Genomic DNA, 18,144 nt, shown 5'->3' with positions numbered 1-18,144 from the left:
TCTTGCAATTAAGGACATGCTGTGCAAGCAGGAACTGCCTGGGTACTGCAAAATAGAGCTAATGAGAAGCTATCACCATGAACATCATTTAACTGTAATTGCCTCCATGCATAAAATAGGTTTGGGACCACATGGGCGTACCGGTAGTTTTTAACTCCTCTTGTTTTACTTTTCCCAGAGGGTCCCCAGTTGAGCTTCTGGTCATTTCTACTTCTCTTTCTTTCAACTTAACAATTGGTGTTTATTTGATTAATAATATTCACCTTTCAAGATTTTTTTGTTTTTGCTCAAAATTACTCCTTGCACACACTTATTTATTTAGTTTCCCCCCAGTTTTATTTCAACATTAATGTTCCTTTGGGGATGCTTTGGGGGTAGGGATCACTAGCTGACTAGCAAGAACAGATGCCACTATAGTGAATGGAGAGAAATATGGCCCTGAAAACCACCAGACCCATGCTGAACATATATGCACAGTCACCCTATCCTAAATGCAATCAAAACACAATTTTTACTTTCCAGTTTTGATGTTTTATGCAAAATATTATTGCAAATCTTCCTTCCAACTTGGTATATTTTAGTAAATCTTTAACTTTCTCACTCAAAAGCATACCAGGAAATTGTTTAACTTTGGTGGCGAAGAATAAACCCTTCTTGACATGTACCCATTAACAACCATCCAGTGCTTACATACAAATTCAGACTGATAATCCTTATATCATTTCTGAGAGTGGATGAGTATCATCACCAGATCAAAATAAACAAACCACCACAACTGAACATATAGGATTACATTTACTGACAGTGCCTATAGAAGGCTGTTGGGTGTGTTTTGAATAATGGTGTCCTGAACAGCACATATGCTACAGATCACATGCTTGTACAATATTTTCTAGGTAATAAATTAGAGGAATATATCATTTCTAGCATCCACTTGCTTTCTTCTGGAAGAAGAAATGTCATTCAAATCATCCATAAACATTAAACAATTATGTTAATTTTCTGCTAAGATGGGACTATATGAGTAATGATTACTAACTGCTTTAGCTTCCATTATTCCGTGACAGCTGCTGCAATTGCCCCCTTCCTCCCCCCAAAACCAAACCAACCACCATCTTTTCTTTAACAAATGGGTGTCCAGACAGACTAGCAATGGGATACACATTTTTACACTCAGGTTTGAACCTAGAACACCATATAGAACACCTGGGGATTTTTACTCTTTTCTGCACGAGAAGTTGATGGCTTTAGTGCTGCTTCTAATGAAGGGTCTTCCACACTAGTTTTAGATGGGTTCACAAGAAATCATTATTTTTTTAAGCTTACGAAGAGCATCCCTCCAGTACATGGCTACACTGTATACACTAGAGGCCAAAACACTATATGCAGCAAACTTGTTACAATACTCACTGATTTTTATTACAGAAATAGCTGTGTGAAATCAGCTAATACGTAACACAAATATGTCCTTTTTGAAATCATGCTGCAATTTGACTTTGTTGGAAGCGCTGTTTTGGGAAGCTTGTTGTGATAAGTGTTGCCTTCTGACCCAGTCTCAATCTCTCCAATTAGACCACTCAGGGACCATCTGACACGCAATCCAAATGCTCAGTTGCACTTATTTTTAGATGGTCTGGAAATAAAACCTCATAGTCGAAACATCATAGTTGAAACATCAATTTCTCACTACACCTGCCAGAGCTCCTTTCTGGCAAATGAGGGACTGTCCAACACTGGCATCGCAGTAAACAGAAAACACAAGCTTCAAAAGCACTGAAAAGATTATTTGACATTACATAAAAAACTCTAGCATCCAAAAGCAGATTCTGAAATGCACAAGTTTGTACAATATATTTTTTCTACTTTTGGTTTGCACAGCGAAGCAAAGGCAATTTTGTAAGAGTCTCTATACCCAACTTATTCCCAAAATCTCTTCATTACTTGAAAGAAATACAGAACCACTTCAAAAACATTATGAAATCAAACCTGTTGGCCATTCTGTAGAAAGCAAATTCTTGTTAACATTCAAAGTTTCTCATCACACTAGCTTTCATTTCTGCATCTGCAATGTTAATTTTTGAAGATGCCAGCATAAAGCCATTTTGCATTCATTGACTATTTTTAACTTGATTACAAAGTATCACACTAGCTATTTTTCTTAAGTGTGAAGTTATCCATCTTTCTTATACTCTATGATATAACTGAGAATGTAATAGTTATTTCACATGTTCGCATAGCTTACTCTACATTTTTTTTATTATGATCTGTAAAATATTTGAAATGAAAATATATCTTCCCCCCCCCACACACAGATGCATTTATATGAAGATCTGTCTTTCCTTCTGTTGAAATTTATTTTGATTTGGAAAATAGTTGTCTCTGATCATATGCAAAAGATTTAGAGTAACTGAGAATCAGATCGCAACATGTTGTCTCAACTCCTATCCTTAGGATAGGAGTTACATATATGGTAAAATTTCATCTTTTAGCTATGCTTACCTTTCATAAGGGGATATTCTCAAAATATTGCAAATACAAAGTAAAGTTAAGCATAGTAGTACAAGACTACTGAAGTTAATTTAGAGGAAACCATGGGCTAGAGAAAGGATTTCTAACTGATATGGATTGCAAATAGAAATCACAAGTAACTAAAGGAAAAGTTGCATTCTGCATTCAGTTTCATGCTACTGTGATACACAGAGACCTTGACTCTTGGCAACTGTCAACATATTAGGATTTAGCAGAGCACCAGGGGCACTGACAATTAGTTCTCAAAATGATTAAACACAACTAAACCTAATTGCACTGACAGGTGTACCGAATCCCCCGATTTTCTGAGGTCCTCTATTCTTCTGTCAACAGGACGCCTACATACTCCAGAACCAACAATTGCAGGGATGACTTGCCACTGCCACATTAACAGTATTTTAACACAGTTTGTAAATGTACTGCAGCAAAATGTGTGAGGGGTATAACATCTATCCTTGGTAAATGAAAGAGAAAACAAATATAAAGCAAGTTTTCTTTAAAGGTATAAATGAGACATCCCAGAGAATATAGAGCTGACAAAACTAATGAGCATCTGGAATGGATGTTCTTGACATGCATGTGTTTTTAATAATACTTTATAACTGAAGGAGCAGTTTCGGTTTCTAGAATAAAATAATCCTCTATTGTCCTTCTAATTCATTAGTTAACTCAGATGAAAGACAAACACAAGGCTCTACAAAATTCATTCATTTCTTGGACTACAAAAAATGAATGAGCGCATGTTTGAGTGTAGTACACATGAAACAAAAGACTTTTTCCTTTGAAATTACTTCCGAAATGCCTCCCTGCATTTTCAGTTGAGTCTAACCTTGAAGAGAATAATAATGAAAATCAACCGAACAAAAATGTTCCAAATGAGAAACTTAAAATCCAGAAATCAAACATGCAACCATTACATGGAAAGCTTTAAGATTGCTTTTTATTTACTTACATTTTATGGGGAACAAATCAAACAAACTTCAAAGGAGTCTGCTCCCTCAGAGCCACGTAATTACATCTACAGCTGTTGTCAACTGGGAAATGAGCATGTCTAGCTGCTTCTCCTCTGAAATAATCCCAAACTGCCTGTTGTTCCAGGCTGTGCTCAGAACCTCCTAGTGCCACCAACGTCCTCTCCACAAAGCTGTGGCTACAGATCTTCTCTCCCCCATACTTCTGCAACATTGCGTAACACTGAGGTGTCTGCACTACTGGTCTCCCACAGGCATGGATCAAGTTAGCACAGGCAGGAAACAGAAGGCAAAGGGGGAAAAAAATTCCAGATGCTGTGCTTTCTGAGGCTGCACGATTTCCGCAGACTACCTTTTATTAGCAATAGCTATTGTTCATCTGGTGAGCAGTCCCAAATCACAGCTATAAAAACAGAAATCATTTTAATGCTTTTTATACCCAATCACTGAAGCACATATAGTATACGCTGCTTCCTAAATTTACTGTGAGCTTTTTTTTTTTTTTTTAATTCTCCATCTATTGGAGAAATCAAAAGGGTCAGACAAAAGCTCTGACAGTAATAGGCACCCTCCAACAGAAAGGCGGCAATCAATTACAAACCATTTGCAGAAATTGTAGAGCTGTCACAGACTCGTTTACAGCTGCAGTTCAAGTCAGACTGCCTTTGATTGCCAAGCCATTTCTTCCTCCTTCCACCAAGAAAACTAGGACAGCTTTGGATAGTTTTTAACAAAAGGACACTAGCAGACCCGCGCGCCAGCCCAAGACTTGCAATATGGTATGGGCAGTTATTGCAACATACTGCGCACAAGCCATTAATACTGATAGATGTGACAGATCTTCAGCTGGAGAGAGGACAGGGAGCAGACCTGTCTGTTTTCCCCTCTTTCATTTTGAACTACAACTGCAGCACATAATTCAGAGCATCAAGACAAATTTAGCATGTTCAGAGCAACAACTGCCTTAAATGAATTGTTCTCTGTGCATTTAAATCTGATGAACTCTCCCTAATTTCCTACTATTTGCTGTATTTGACACGGACAATCAGGAGTGACTTTGACAAGCAAAGCCTTTGGTTCTTGCCTAAAGTGAAGTTTAAGCCCAAGAGCCTCCTCCCCTCCAGCAGGACGGGTGCCCGGTCCTGTTTGTGCACCCTGGGAAGGAGGGCACCACAAGGCACCTGGGCTGCAGGAGGGACCTTGCCAAGCACCAGGCTCACATGGCCAGACACTGCCTGAGCCTAGGTGTCACCTCGGCTGGGTTCTCACAAAGCAGGTGGCAGGTGCCTTGACCCCCAACCGTAACACACAGCATACATCCTAGAACTGGACAGTAGAGAAATCTGCATTGCCACTTCCAAAGGAGTAATGGGGCCTAAGGTGAGAAAAATCTTCCTAGGATTTATTCTTTACTGGTTGCAAAGACGTTTTAGAAGTGTAACCAAGGTGGAACACAAGACACAAATTACCTTTGTGGGAATCCCCTGTGAAGCTGGAAATAAGCTAAAGGCCCCAAATCAAATTGCTCTCAGGGGAAACTGCATAAAGTCACCTATAGTGGACTGAAATAATTACCAAAAAAATGCTAAATGTAAAAGAGGATCAGTTCTTCTCAGTAAGGTATGGCTAGGAGCACAACGCATCTTCTTCATTTTAGTCCTCCAAGATTTTACGTTTGCCTTACCTTTCTACCCTTTCTGTCTTATCTCTGCTTTCCCATCTAAAAATTTCATTCAACCTAGCAAAAAACAATAACATATTCCAGAACTATATAAACTTTTTTCTTTTTTTTGTTACGTAATTGTGTAATGCAAGTGTTCTCACAGATTTGATTTGAGATACGACCAACTCATCAACAGAAGTAACAAAAACACTTCTGCTGTCAGAATGCCAGTAACTAGTAAAATCATTGCCACAGACGTGAAAACTACCCATGCTAGCAGCTGGAGGGTTCAAAAGAATATGCACTTGAGCTGGACTCAGATTGCAGTTTGAATGACACAGAGCAAAATGGACAAAAAACTACTTTTTGAATACCAACGTATTCAAAGGTTGACACATTAATTCTGGGGGTTCTTGCCTCAGTCTCCAAAGCCCTGACTGAGAGAAGGTTTGAGTAGCCATTACTCTAGCTGGTATTAAACAGAAACTGCAGGTGCATAATGGTTCCCCAAATTAGACAGCAGGAGTCACTGGGCTCCCCAAAACTGTGCCTCAAAGTTTGTAGTCCAGTCTGAAATTACTGATGTTAAGGAAGTGTTGCTATGCTCACTGCAATCTTAACAACAAGCCTTAAAAGCATCAGCAATATATATATATATATATATAATATATACCTATATATGTATGTATTACATGAACTGGATTAGTTAAAAAGCTATAGCAGTTTCACTGTTCTCTGGAGAACTGGGTTCAAGCAACACATGAAGATAAATTTGATGAGTTTCCACCTACTTGCTATTTGCCCCTATCACAATGCTTTTGGAGATGCAGCAGCTATTCCTGAGATGCTGATCTGTCAGCATGACCTCAAGATAACAAAACACTAAGTACACTAATAGGCATTCAATTTTTCCAAATTAGTACCATACACTACATTCTTCCCCCCAGAACACAGAGCATTAACAGTAAGACACCGCTGCCTTTTTGTTTATAAGGATTGTTACATCAACCATGTTCTTACCCTGAAAGGTGGATCAGTCTTCTCCCTGTGTGGCACTTGGTCCAGAGTGCCATCAGTACTGCTCCTTTTCAAGCTGGATGTGACATCGGGTACATTACTAAAATCTGCATTTGAGAGAAAACAAATAATTTAGAAGGTTAGAGGAGAGGAACAGCAAAAGCATTTGCTTTTATCTGCAGATATTTTCAATGTCTAGCAGAATTACTATAGGGGGACAGAAGGAATACAAGATTTGCCACTCACCCCCATCACCTGGAAAATAACACAAGAGGTCAAAACAAGAGAAACTCTGCTTGCAAACTCTGCTTTCAAAACAACAAGCTGGACTTCTAAGACCATCTGAAGCAATAAGTGTATCTGATCTACAAAAATAAACCTCACGTTCTTGCTAGCGGCATGCTTTCTAAGGTAGCATTATCTATAATCAGCACACTCTGTGCTGAGACAACCAATGAGGATAATTAAATGCACTCAGTAGTTCTCCTTGGATGAGCATACTATTTGACAGGACTTAGTACTGAATCCCTTAAAGATTTAAAAAGAAAAGAGAATTTTGCCTTGGAACAAGGCAAATAATACCGACAAAATCACAAAATCTCTTCCTCTTACCAACAGTGTACCAATTTTACTAAGTTTTGAGTCCAAATACGTAGCACCTGGTACAATGCAAAAAAAAAAAAAGAAATAAAAAAAATAGTAAGAGGCACTGCCCTACTCTCCCCATTGACAGGCTGTAGCTATCAATAACATTTGTGTAAGCTCAAGATCTATCAAACAATGCTGAACATTCATATAAAAGAAGGAATTTTTCTCATTACATTTCCTCAATTGGCTGCTTAAAATCTGTAGAGACATCTTTAATTAAAACTCTAAGAACTGAAGTAAAATTCCTCTGATCTTTGATCTGCAGTGTTATCAACCCAAGCCATTAAAATAATAAAGCAGATAACAAAACACTAATGAAGATTTTTAGCAACCTCATATTACAAAATAGTAATAAAATGAAGGTTTGGTGCTTGGTTTTTGTTGTTGTTGTTGTTGTTTTAATTTGATACTTTGTCTTCTATCCTGTAAGCCTCTAGGGCATAATTAACACCACATTTTCAAACTTTCCTTAACACCTACAAATGCTGGAGATTTATTTTTAAGTGAAAGCTGAGATTCGCATTTAATCACTGACTCCAGAAACTGAGGCGATAATTGGAACAAGTAGCACTCATCTTGCAGTAGAATCATGAGAGACTGCAATAATAAAATCGTGAAGGACAACAGTCCCTCTCCACCTGGGTGCTTAAACCCTGAAGCAGGCCTTTTTTTTTTTTTTTTTTTTTTTTTTTTTTGCCATTTTCATTTTTAATATGAAGCAGTTGTTGTTGTATCCTCTGCACCATCTCATTTTGATGGAGAGCTACCGACCAAACCTCCCTTTCCCAGTCAGCTCAGCGATCTCTCTGCAATCTGGCTTCACTCTGCAAATCTGGCTGAGGGCAGGGACTTGCTGCTGTCCTGTCCCCACAGAGCGGAAGCAGCTTCTGTCAGCGAGGATTCGCAGACACAGACTGAAATGGAGAGAGAAGTGGGAATTTTAGGCCCAAAAGACCACCTTGCAGCCCACAGGGGGCTGTCCTGGGAAGACGAAACATGGCAGAAATGCTTCATAAGAAAGCCAGAAAGATGCAAATGTTGCTTTCTCCCTGAGGATACTGTGAGGAAATGACTCAGCGTGATGTCATCTTGAAACTTTATTTTTCCATATGTTATTAAGGAGCCTATGTCAAGCTTAGTGTCAAGGTTGACACTTTCCACCCAGGTACCAAAGACTAGATTACTCTGTCATTTCCCTATCCGTGTAGGACCAGTTGTCCCATCACTCTTCTCTCCTCAAGCTTTTGCACCTTTCCTTCCTGGTATCAGGTGTAGCTCCTGGTATCTCAGATACCCTGAGAGTTACCACCTTTGCAGAAAAATAACACATTTTACACAGCTCCACCAAACATCTACCCACCTCCATTAAGAACTTAACAAGGAGCCTACCTTGTCTGTTTATTTTATTATTCCTCTACCCTTCTTCCTCCACCATGCCTGAATAATTTTCTTTTACCCTAAGGACTTTTAAAGTCATATTGAGCTCCTCTTCTGAATATGGGTCCACATGAACACCTACTGACTTCAACCACTGTCAGCTCCTGGGCTCACAAAAAGTAAGCCAACCCCTAAAACATGAATAGACTTTATTTCCCATTTGTGCTATTTTTAATTCCCTTCTGGGTTTTAATGCACCTCTTCCCCTTACCTCCAAACAGCACGCACCTGAGATTGTCTGTTTTTCTCCTTAGAGAGATACCTTTCCCTGATTTTACAAAGTGACCGTCAAACATATCAGACCTTAACAAAACAGGAAGTAAAACTAACCTACATAAGCAATGAAGCAAAAGCATAAATATAGGAAGAGGACAAAAAGGTAAAACAATTAGTAGGTAACATGATCAGAACAAACTGGAAATAACAACAGCCAAGGCAGACAAACAAAACAGTGTACCACTTCTTTTTTTCCAGATGATCTAGCTTTTCCTCTTCTCACCCTTATCCATTTTTTTTCTTCTTTGTAGCCTATACAGCTGTCAGAAGTGGGCCTATATAGTCTTGCCCAGTTTTATAGCATTAGCTATTGACACTGTGTGTTTCTGATTGTAGTTAAGGTAAGCAACAGTAAATGTAATTTTATTTAGTAATAACTAAAAAAGTTACACGGAAAGGATCCAAGGTGAGAAAGGACATCCTACTGCATGCTCTTTGCCAAACTAACATGGGGAGGGAAGGAAGGAAGCATGGCTTGTTGATCAGTTTAGCATCCATATCCTGTCTCCCTTTCCTCCTTTTACTATAGAAGCAGACTTCCTCTGGATTTACTCCTACACACCATTGAACTATTCCCAAAGAGCAGAGAAGCATCAACATCAGCTGCATAGCTAAAAAAAAAAATGTCAAGGGGTGAAGAAAAATGAACACTGATTTAGAGAATGCATAATTTCAAATGCAAAGCCTAAGGAAACAACACAATAGCAAGTTTAATATTGAAATTCTCTCTACTTGTAGCACTAAGTGGAAGGGGAATAACAAGAGGAGTAACCATACAAACTGTATTTTCTTTAAACTTTTACAGCTCTACTGCAGGATTCATGTAACAAAGATGTTCAAGTTGCGCTACCTCACAGGCCGGGTAACCATCATCCTCTCAGGCAAAACTAGTAACACAACAATAGAGAGTGTGCACGGAATTGAGAGAAATGTTACAGATGTGCATGTATGAAAACTGTTCCAGTATATAACATTCTGGATCTTTGCTGGAAATTTGCACAGTAGAGTATGCCAGTAGATTCACATTCCTAAAAAACATCCAAATGCAAGGTCAAATCAGCATTTCCTGGCAACTCTTTTCTTCCTCTTAACCATCTCTGACGTTCCTTACCTCAGTACAATTACTTTACTGACTAGTTAGAGAAAACATGGACTACTTTGCTGGAACTATATTGCCTGAGAGACTGTCCAGCATAGTAGTGGCAAGTATGCCATGGCTAGGTCTGCCTATACAGCTCCATTACAGCAGTACATTATATTTATCCTACTGATACATTTGTGATAAACCTTTCTGGAAGAAAAAAGGGACTAATAATGCTGGGTTAAACATAACTTGGTTTAAATCTTTTAAAATATTTTTTCTCTACTGCAGCACATGATACTGAATGCACACCCCTCTGTCCTGTTCACACACATACACACTCATCCATGGTGAGTGGAAATGTATATCGCTTCCATCTGGGAAGGACAGCATCCTCAGAAGCAGATAGCTGCTTCTTATTTAGCAAACCAGAGTGTCTCCAGATGTTAAATGCAAAGTCAGCTTGCTGTGAGCAAGGAAAGTAGCAACCCCAGATAAATGATAAAACCCTCGGAAAAGTACAGGGACAAAATGCCATTGTGTGAAAAGGTTAAATCATATGACGTGTACCAAGCTTTATGCTTAGTTTTTAACAATGAATGAACAGCACTAAGAACATGCTCAGCACTTTCAGCTACCAAAGGAGAGTCATCGCCAAAGGAGAAGGTGTGGTGTGTGTTTCAGGGTTTGGACCAATAAATGCAAATGTTCTGATTAAATCTCCTCCCTAATGCCATTACTCCTGCAACATTGTGTCTTGCTGGCAGGCAGATACACAACTCAGTATCATTCAACAGATACAGTGAAAAGAAAGAAGTGTTAATGTAACCACTAAAAGCTGAAAGAAAGGGTACTTCCTAAGTCATGCTCCTCACTACTAATTATTCAGTTTGAAGTAGGCACAGAGTGCACAGATGGGACAATCACTGAGAAAGATAAACACATACAGCACATCCAAGAGCTTTGTACGCCTACAGAAATGTCTTTTCCACATCTCTGTGGTGATGCACGTACAAGTGGTCAATATGGAAGACATTCAAATGTTTGTGAGCGATGAGGTACAATGGAAATACATCCTTCAACAGATGTGCGAGACAATAATAATCTGTGCTACAATCCCAGCCAAGAAACCAAAGGAAATCAACTGGAAAACATCAACATCGACCATCCGACAACTCGTTTACCATAAAGAAGTCATCAACAAATGCAAAAGTCACTGATCTCCTTTTTCTGTTTAATTAACAAAGAAACCATAATTACTTTCTAGTCAGTGCAGCTCTTACCACTTCAGCACTCATTGCAAACAAAGGAAGTAGGAACTGAGAATCTTCTTTCATTTATAATCCCTTTTTTTTCCCAATACTTCGGAATTTGTTCTGTTTTAGATTTTTCTCACCAATTTCAAAAACGTCAAATCCTCATATCAGGCATGTCAAGTGTTATCAAATGTCAAGCACTATGTAGGTGGTTAACCACCCCCTTTTCAAACTACAAAAAGAGGGTGTGTTTCCATCTGCCACTCTAGTAACAACAATAAATCAAATAAAAAATTCCTTCCACATCTACAGCAGAAGACATCACAGCAGTCTCTTACTCCAAGACATACTAAGAGTGTTGCAGGGGCATCATTTTCAGCTCTTGGCAGCAGCACTTCTGTGCATCACTTGATAACCACTCTCTGCAAGTAGTTTTGACACTATGACAGGCACAGGCAGTCCTGACCTTGGTAACAAAATACATACATATATATACATATATCTCCTACACCAATATGGAAAATTGTTTTTCCATTTTGCCACATTTCTGAGATTTCAAAACTATTTTACTTTCTATCAAAATGAAACCATGTTCTTTTACATTACGCTATTTTATTTATTTATTTATTTATTGCCAAAATGCTGAGAAAGAAACACCGCAGGGCAAAAAGAAATAGCTTGACATCAGGATATTCATCCATGATGTAGGAGAGAGAGATGAAGTCTGCTGCTCTGTCAGCTTCAGGCAAGGAAACTGAACTTGGGTATGCCTCAGCTAAGGTAAGTTCCTTGATTAACAGCTAATAGCTGCCAGTCCTTCCTGGTGTCTCCAGCTCCATCTGATCCACTTACAGCATCAACAAATATTCACTACAACGCACAGATTCAGACTCTATAGCTCATGGTAAAGCTAGTCATATAGGACACAAGTGGCCCAGGCTGAAATCTGTCTATCTTCAGCTGGAAAGAGTAAGGCAGGAAAGGAAACAGTGACTAGAAAATGACCACATCTGAGGTGGGTGCAAACTGAGCTGCACTCATGCCCAGCAGAGGGCTAAACTTTCTTTATCCCACAACAATTAAAACCTGGTGTATGAAATTGAAACACAAGAGAAAGAATTTTAGTACTGATCCAACTAAAAATAGGGAAGCCGGGATGATGCTATGCATCTTGTGAATAACAAGTAATACCTATGTTTAAAGAAGGGGTGAAAATATTGAGGGAGTCTATTTGTAGGAGGTGGCAGATCTATGGCCTTCATAGTAACCAAAGGCTTTCAAAATCAAATGTTAAAGGAAAAAAATTAAAAATGTGGAGATTAATGGGATACCATATACATGAGGTATGGTTAAACAGACTGCATCAAACTAACCTGACATCTGTCTTTGATAATAGATACTTTAAAAAACAAATAACATAGGATACATCTAATGTTCCAGAACCTTACTTTTAAAAAAAGACAGCTTTATAATATCCCAAGGGAAATTATTTGCTAAAATGGAAAAATATAGTAATTAAAACAAGGCAGAAGTGGCTAACAGGGAAGACAGCAATAGATTGGCTTGAAAGAGCTTCTAGGTCTGGGACAGGCTACTGGTGGATTTCTTCCAAGGTGAGTTTGGTGACCAATTTTACTTGATATTTTCGTTATTTGTCTCAGCACAGAAAGCACAACAGGAATTACTCTGATTAAATACACTGATCATTCAAAGTTGATGCATACCATTAATTAAGAGCATGACTGGACTACCACACAGAAGATGCAGGATGACCTTGAACACAGAGCCGCAGTCCCAGAATGAAATCACACAGGACAAAGTTTCAGGGACTAAGGAGAACAATTCCTTCTACAAGCTGCAGCTCATCAGTTGGAAATATGAAAAAGCAAAAAGCGTGGTTGTGTGGAGAAGAGGGTAAAAACATCAAGCTTTGAGCTAAAGCTACCTAAGCAAAGGTCAAGGCCCACAGAGGCCGATCAGTTATAACACTGATCAGGAATATGCCAGTGCAATAATAAGATTGGCTTTTAACCATCACACAAATGAATTTCTGAAACAGGCTTACCCAGGAGCAAAGGATGAAAACAGTTTATCCTATTTTAAAATGAAATAGGAATATTGTATGAATAAGGCTGTTGAAAGCCTTGACTAGCAGAGGACTGGACTCAGTGAGTTTGGGAACTCCTTCCTATCCTATGTTCCTTGGTCACTAACGTAACACAAATAGTATGTATATAGCTAAATGCAGTTATGCAGGAAAATAGATAGCCAGAAGCCTCTGTGCAGTAGAGCACAAGAAGTACTTTTGTTTCATTAGTGTTGGTGTATAAAGATCTGGGCAAAGAGCATTTATGACTAAGACAATGCTTCTAGCACAAGCGCGCATAGGTGTAGAAACTCTGTTGCCAATGGTTGTCTTGCACGCCAGTCACTTGCTGATTCCAGCTTAGATGTTCTTTATTAACTCTAGTTGTTTCTCTGCTGCAAACTGATCTTAATCATGGTTGTATCTCTCTGGCACATGGGAGGGAAATGGTGCTCTCATTTCCTGTCCTCTTGACTGCAGTAGATAGATGTTTCAGATATAAAAACATGCATGCACGCACAGCTTCAACCAATTATGATGGCCTTGGTCTAGGCTGTAAAAGACAGATACCCAGATCTCTGAGCAGAGCAATGAACAGCATTTTTAAACACTGGTACTGTCAATTTCAGATATAGGTTGCAAAACAGCAATAACCCGGGTGGTGACTTATATCTGAGAATTCCAATATGAATTATAAGCTCAAAAAATTAGGATCCATAATTATGAGAATATGAGGTCCAGTCTATCTTCTAGGAAATAATGTGTTCAATATTTTCACTAATTCCTTACTGCTCTAAAAACTGCCAGTAACACATAACAAAGCCAACCTTTAGCATGCAGGATATTCTCAATCTGTAGACTTCCACTACAGAGAGTTTCCATAACATGGCTTCAAGGTTAGTATGGAAATGAGAAATTATATTTGGGCAATAAACTTAAGCCAGGTGTATGGAAAGTTGCATACTTCATTGTTGTGTGAATTCTCCAGACTGATCAGTTAATTACAGTAAGTTTGCGGTTCCCATATACTTCTAGCCAATGTTACTATCAAGAGAAAAGTAAGTTTCCAAGAGAAGGTAACAAACATTTCCAAAACCCCTGGTGCAAATAATACTAAAACCTGAGCCAAATCTCAGAAAGGTACAAAGTCTTGGTGGTCTTAATTCCTTTAGACTTACTGAAAACCAGGGAGTGGTTGGTGAGGCATTCCAGCATTGCCTAGAAACACGAAATATCAGTGTGTTGAACTCTAAAAATGCTCCCTTAGAGACCAGTACTCATAACCTCAGTTAAACAGCTCAGCCTGGCAGGTAGCATGCATGTGCTTATTTCTCTTGGTCTGATACAACTAGATATATTTCAGGTTTTCAACAGTGTATTTATTTACTCTTTTGTAATGAAGTTAAAAGATAGGTATGTAAGTATTTCCTTCTGTATCATTTTCCTTTCTGAAAGACCTCAAGAAATATCTTTCAAAAAGTAACAGTTGATCCTAAGGAATTTATAAAACGTCTTTCAAGAGATGTTCTCACAATCTTTGTTCAAGAAGGCATCCAAGTTTTGCAGGAGAGATATGAAGGTTTCTGGGTTCACTGACTCAGTTATGAATAACTCATATGTCTTGCTTATGTCAGGATCAGACCTTTCAGTTCTTTGGCTCATGTTCTCTCCTGGGACCAGCACGGAAGGGGCTCTCAGCCGCTGGCATCCAAGACAGAGCTCATGTTATTTGTTCAGTCCTTTATATTTCTGTCTATGTTGCAAACAGCACTGTAACTGCAGTCAGGAATGAGAAAAACAAGATTGCCCTGGGAGGAGAAAACAGGTTCCTGTGAAAGGTTCAGTACCTGTTCCACAATGGTTATTTGCACTGGAGAAATTGCTAGTATAAGTGAGAAGGGTCTAGATGAGGTGTGTGGATAACACTAGGTAGGAAGGTTTGGTAGAGCTGTGATGCAAGAGGACACTGGAGCTGACATTGTGAAGGCCCAGGTCTGGAAGGATCAAGAAGCATTTGGAAGCAGACTGTGCTTTAAGGATCTCATATGAAAGCAGGTCTAAACTCTCTAAACCCTCTTTGGCCAGAGACAGATGATTATAGACTTGGTGATGAGTCAGTTGAAAAAAATTCACAACCCATAATACAACAATGTCCCAGAAAAAGTGGCATGTGGAATGCTTATTTCCACCTTGGAAGACTCCACTGAAAGGTCCTAATTTACCTCAACCCATTGATCTAGTTCCTCTGCATGTCCTAGCAGGAAAATAAATAAATAAATAAATATAAAATTTCACTCCTTTGTACAAGCCTCAGCACAATGACTTGTTACAGAAACATTTATTTTCTAAACCAAAAGCTTTCTCTACGTAGTTTCTTCACTAAGGAAACAGATACAAGGAAAGGCAGGTAGGTAAACAACATTGTTGTGAAACATCCACTGAAATACATCATGCCCTCCACCACTTCAAGCTGAAAGCTGGTGCAATTTGATTCAGATTTCTCAGATTTATTATTTTATTATTATTATTATTATTATTATGGTTCTCTGTGAACCTAGGCAAAAAACTGAAGTATGTAGTCAAAGGATCATAGAATATCCCAAGCTGAAAGGGACTCACACAAAGAACTTCAAGTCCAACTTGTGGGTCCACACGAGACCACCCAAAAATCAGACCCTGTGTCTGAGAGCATTGTCCAAACGCTTCTTGAACTCTGGCAGGCTCGGTGCCGTGACCACTGCCCTGGGGAGCCTGTCCCAGTGCCCGACCACCCTCTGGGTGCAGAACCTTTCCCTCACACCCAGCCTGACCCTCCCCTGTCCCAGCTCCATGCCGTTCCCTCGGGTCCTGTCGCTGTCCCCAGAGAGCAGAGCTCAGCGCCTGCCCCTCCGCTCCCCTCGTGAGGGAGCTGCAGGCCGCCGTGAGGCCTCCCCTCGGCCTGCTCTGCTCTGGGCTGAGCAAACCAAGGCACCTCAGCTGCTCCTCATACTTCCTCTCTAGACCTTTCACAGAGCAGAGTGGAACAATCCCCTCCCTTGACTGACTAGCAATGCCATGCCTGATGCACCCCAGGACACGGTTGGCCCTCCTGGCTCCCAAGGGCACACTCTGACTCAGATTCAATTTGCCATCGACCAGAACCCCAGATCCCTTTCCGTGGGGCTGCTCTCCAGCCTCCCACCCACCCAAATGAGTGCTTCCATTTTGAAGCTAGAGTAGAGTCCTTCAGAACCCCTGGGAGTTCCTTGGTTCTGTTCATCATGAAACAAAGTAATTTGACTCATTTGCTAAGGTCAGCATTCAGGCACCACATATCCTAACTGTAGATTCTTATTAATTTCCAGTTAAGTTTCACAGAATTATGGGAGTATTCATGTTACATAAATTCCAGTTAAAATTACAGAAAAGAGATAAGTGTTTAACTATAGCACAGTGCCAGTTCAGTTGTTTCCCTGCAGTTGGTACTCACAGGCAAGTATTACTACTTAGCCACGCAGACTCTTGCTGGAAAGAATCGAAAACAATTTGTGGGCAATAACTGTAGTTATTATCTGTGCAGTGGTTTATAGCTTTTATGCTGCTTTAACTAACAATTCAAAAGGTAGTGACATACACAATTTATTACCAATTCAAAAACTTCTTCCTCTTTTTGTTTAGGAAATTTTCAAGTTCTTCAGAAAGCTTTTGACATAACTGCAGATACGAACTAGCTCAAATTCTTGCTAAATTAACATCACTTCACTGTACTAATATTAGTAAACTATGGAGAAACTCCAGTTCTAGAAAATGAACATCTTAGAGAAACACAAAAAACGTATGGGATTTTCACATTCAGAAAAATTTTCTTTCTTCAAGATACATGGGCTTTTATCACTTCGTTGTCCGAAGTATTTTGTAACTTATTCTAAGACTAGCTGGAAGGCTTGTTCTCAGCTTAGCTTCATGGCTGTAACAACTGACTCTTTGGTGTAGCTAGAAACTTCATTCAGGAATTCATTCACGCTATTATATCTTGAAAGAAAATTATAATGCAGCTGTCATAACATCAGTCTTCTCAGATAGGGTTCAAACCAGAATTAAAAGATGCCTGTCACTGACAAGACTAATTGTTGCCAAACAAGACATGCAGTGACTGGCCAGACAAGGAGGTTCTACTCGTGGCCCCTCTTGTCCAGATGTTTTGGTTTCAGGGAGCAAGCTGTGAAACATCAGCAGGTGCTCTATATGCTTGCTGAAGAACAACACAACCAGGCTTCTTTTTACAGATCTGATACAGCCTAGATAAAGAGAAGCTCACTTCTGGCAAGAGTCTGAAATGCTCAAGTAGGACCTTTGTTCTCTATCCTTCAGCGAGGAAAGTGATGCTTCTTCTTTAAACATTCCACAGTTTCATGTTTAGAAAAATCCAGTATGTTCATGCAAATATTCTTGTCTCATAAAGCTTAAGGCATGTTGGGCCACATACTAACAGTGGCTTAGCTCCAGTAAGCCACCTACTTCTGCAAGTGCGACTTTCTGTAGGCTGCTTTATGCTCTTTTCTTTTTTCTTTTTTTTCCTCTCAAATATCTGCAGAAACATCCATTTTGAAGTTAGAGCAGAGTCCTTTAGAACCCTTGGGAGTTCCTTTGTTGGTTAACTGCTCATCATGAAACAAAGTAATTCGACTCATTTGCTAATTCAGTAATCTATAGGAGATACAAATTACCAACATAATAGGAAATCACTGCCTACGCTTCTGTAGCAATGCCTGATTACCCCCTGCATTTCAATGATATGTTTTTATAGGGTTATTTAACTTGCTAAACTTTCTCTGTCCAAGTATCTGCCATTCAGACAACTATTCAGGCTTTTTGGTTTTAAGATTAACACTTCACACTGGCTCCTCGAATTGTTACCTGAATACATGCATTTCCTAAGTGCATATTTCTAAATGCCCTCTTAGAAGAGGCCAGTGTTAGCTGTGTCTAGCACATCACCCTTCTATTCCATTTCAACAACTGGTGATGCGTGACTGTGGTACAGAGGAAAACACAGCATTTTTGGTTGGCCACCATTCTCTACAAGTATCAGCAAAGGCTGCAGCCCACAGCTGCCTTTAGGTCTTCCAGGCTGGGGCTGCAGGACACGCAGGGCTGCTGCCAACACCTCCCCTCCTGGCTTCTGCTGCTACTGTGGGTTT

General features: G+C 39.5%; 1 protein-coding gene across 4 annotated transcripts in view; it reads right to left on the bottom strand.

The window, feature by feature from the left end:
* TIAM2 (TIAM Rac1 associated GEF 2) overlaps nucleotides 1-18,144 on the bottom strand; it is a 138,027-nt gene that overhangs the window by 24,823 nt on the left and 95,060 nt on the right. For 2 of the 4 annotated variants that reach the window (XM_080585238.1, XM_080585239.1), the window contains one exon: nucleotides 6,184-6,287. In XM_080585238.1, coding sequence (XP_080441364.1) covers nucleotides 6,184-6,287 — 104 coding nt within the window. Of the gene's footprint in view, nucleotides 1-3,481; nucleotides 5,798-6,183; nucleotides 6,288-6,426; nucleotides 6,447-18,144 lie in introns of those variants that run through there. The other 2 variants (XM_080585242.1, XM_080585241.1) reach the window with 2 other exon arrangements.

This window comes from Anser brachyrhynchus, assembly GCF_964034855.1.
Source record: "Anser brachyrhynchus genome assembly, chromosome: 3".
In the NCBI taxonomy this organism is placed as follows: Eukaryota; Metazoa; Chordata; class Aves; order Anseriformes; family Anatidae; genus Anser; species Anser brachyrhynchus.
Note: the sequence above shows the minus strand (reverse complement) of the source record. Positions and strands in the feature narration are given on the sequence as shown.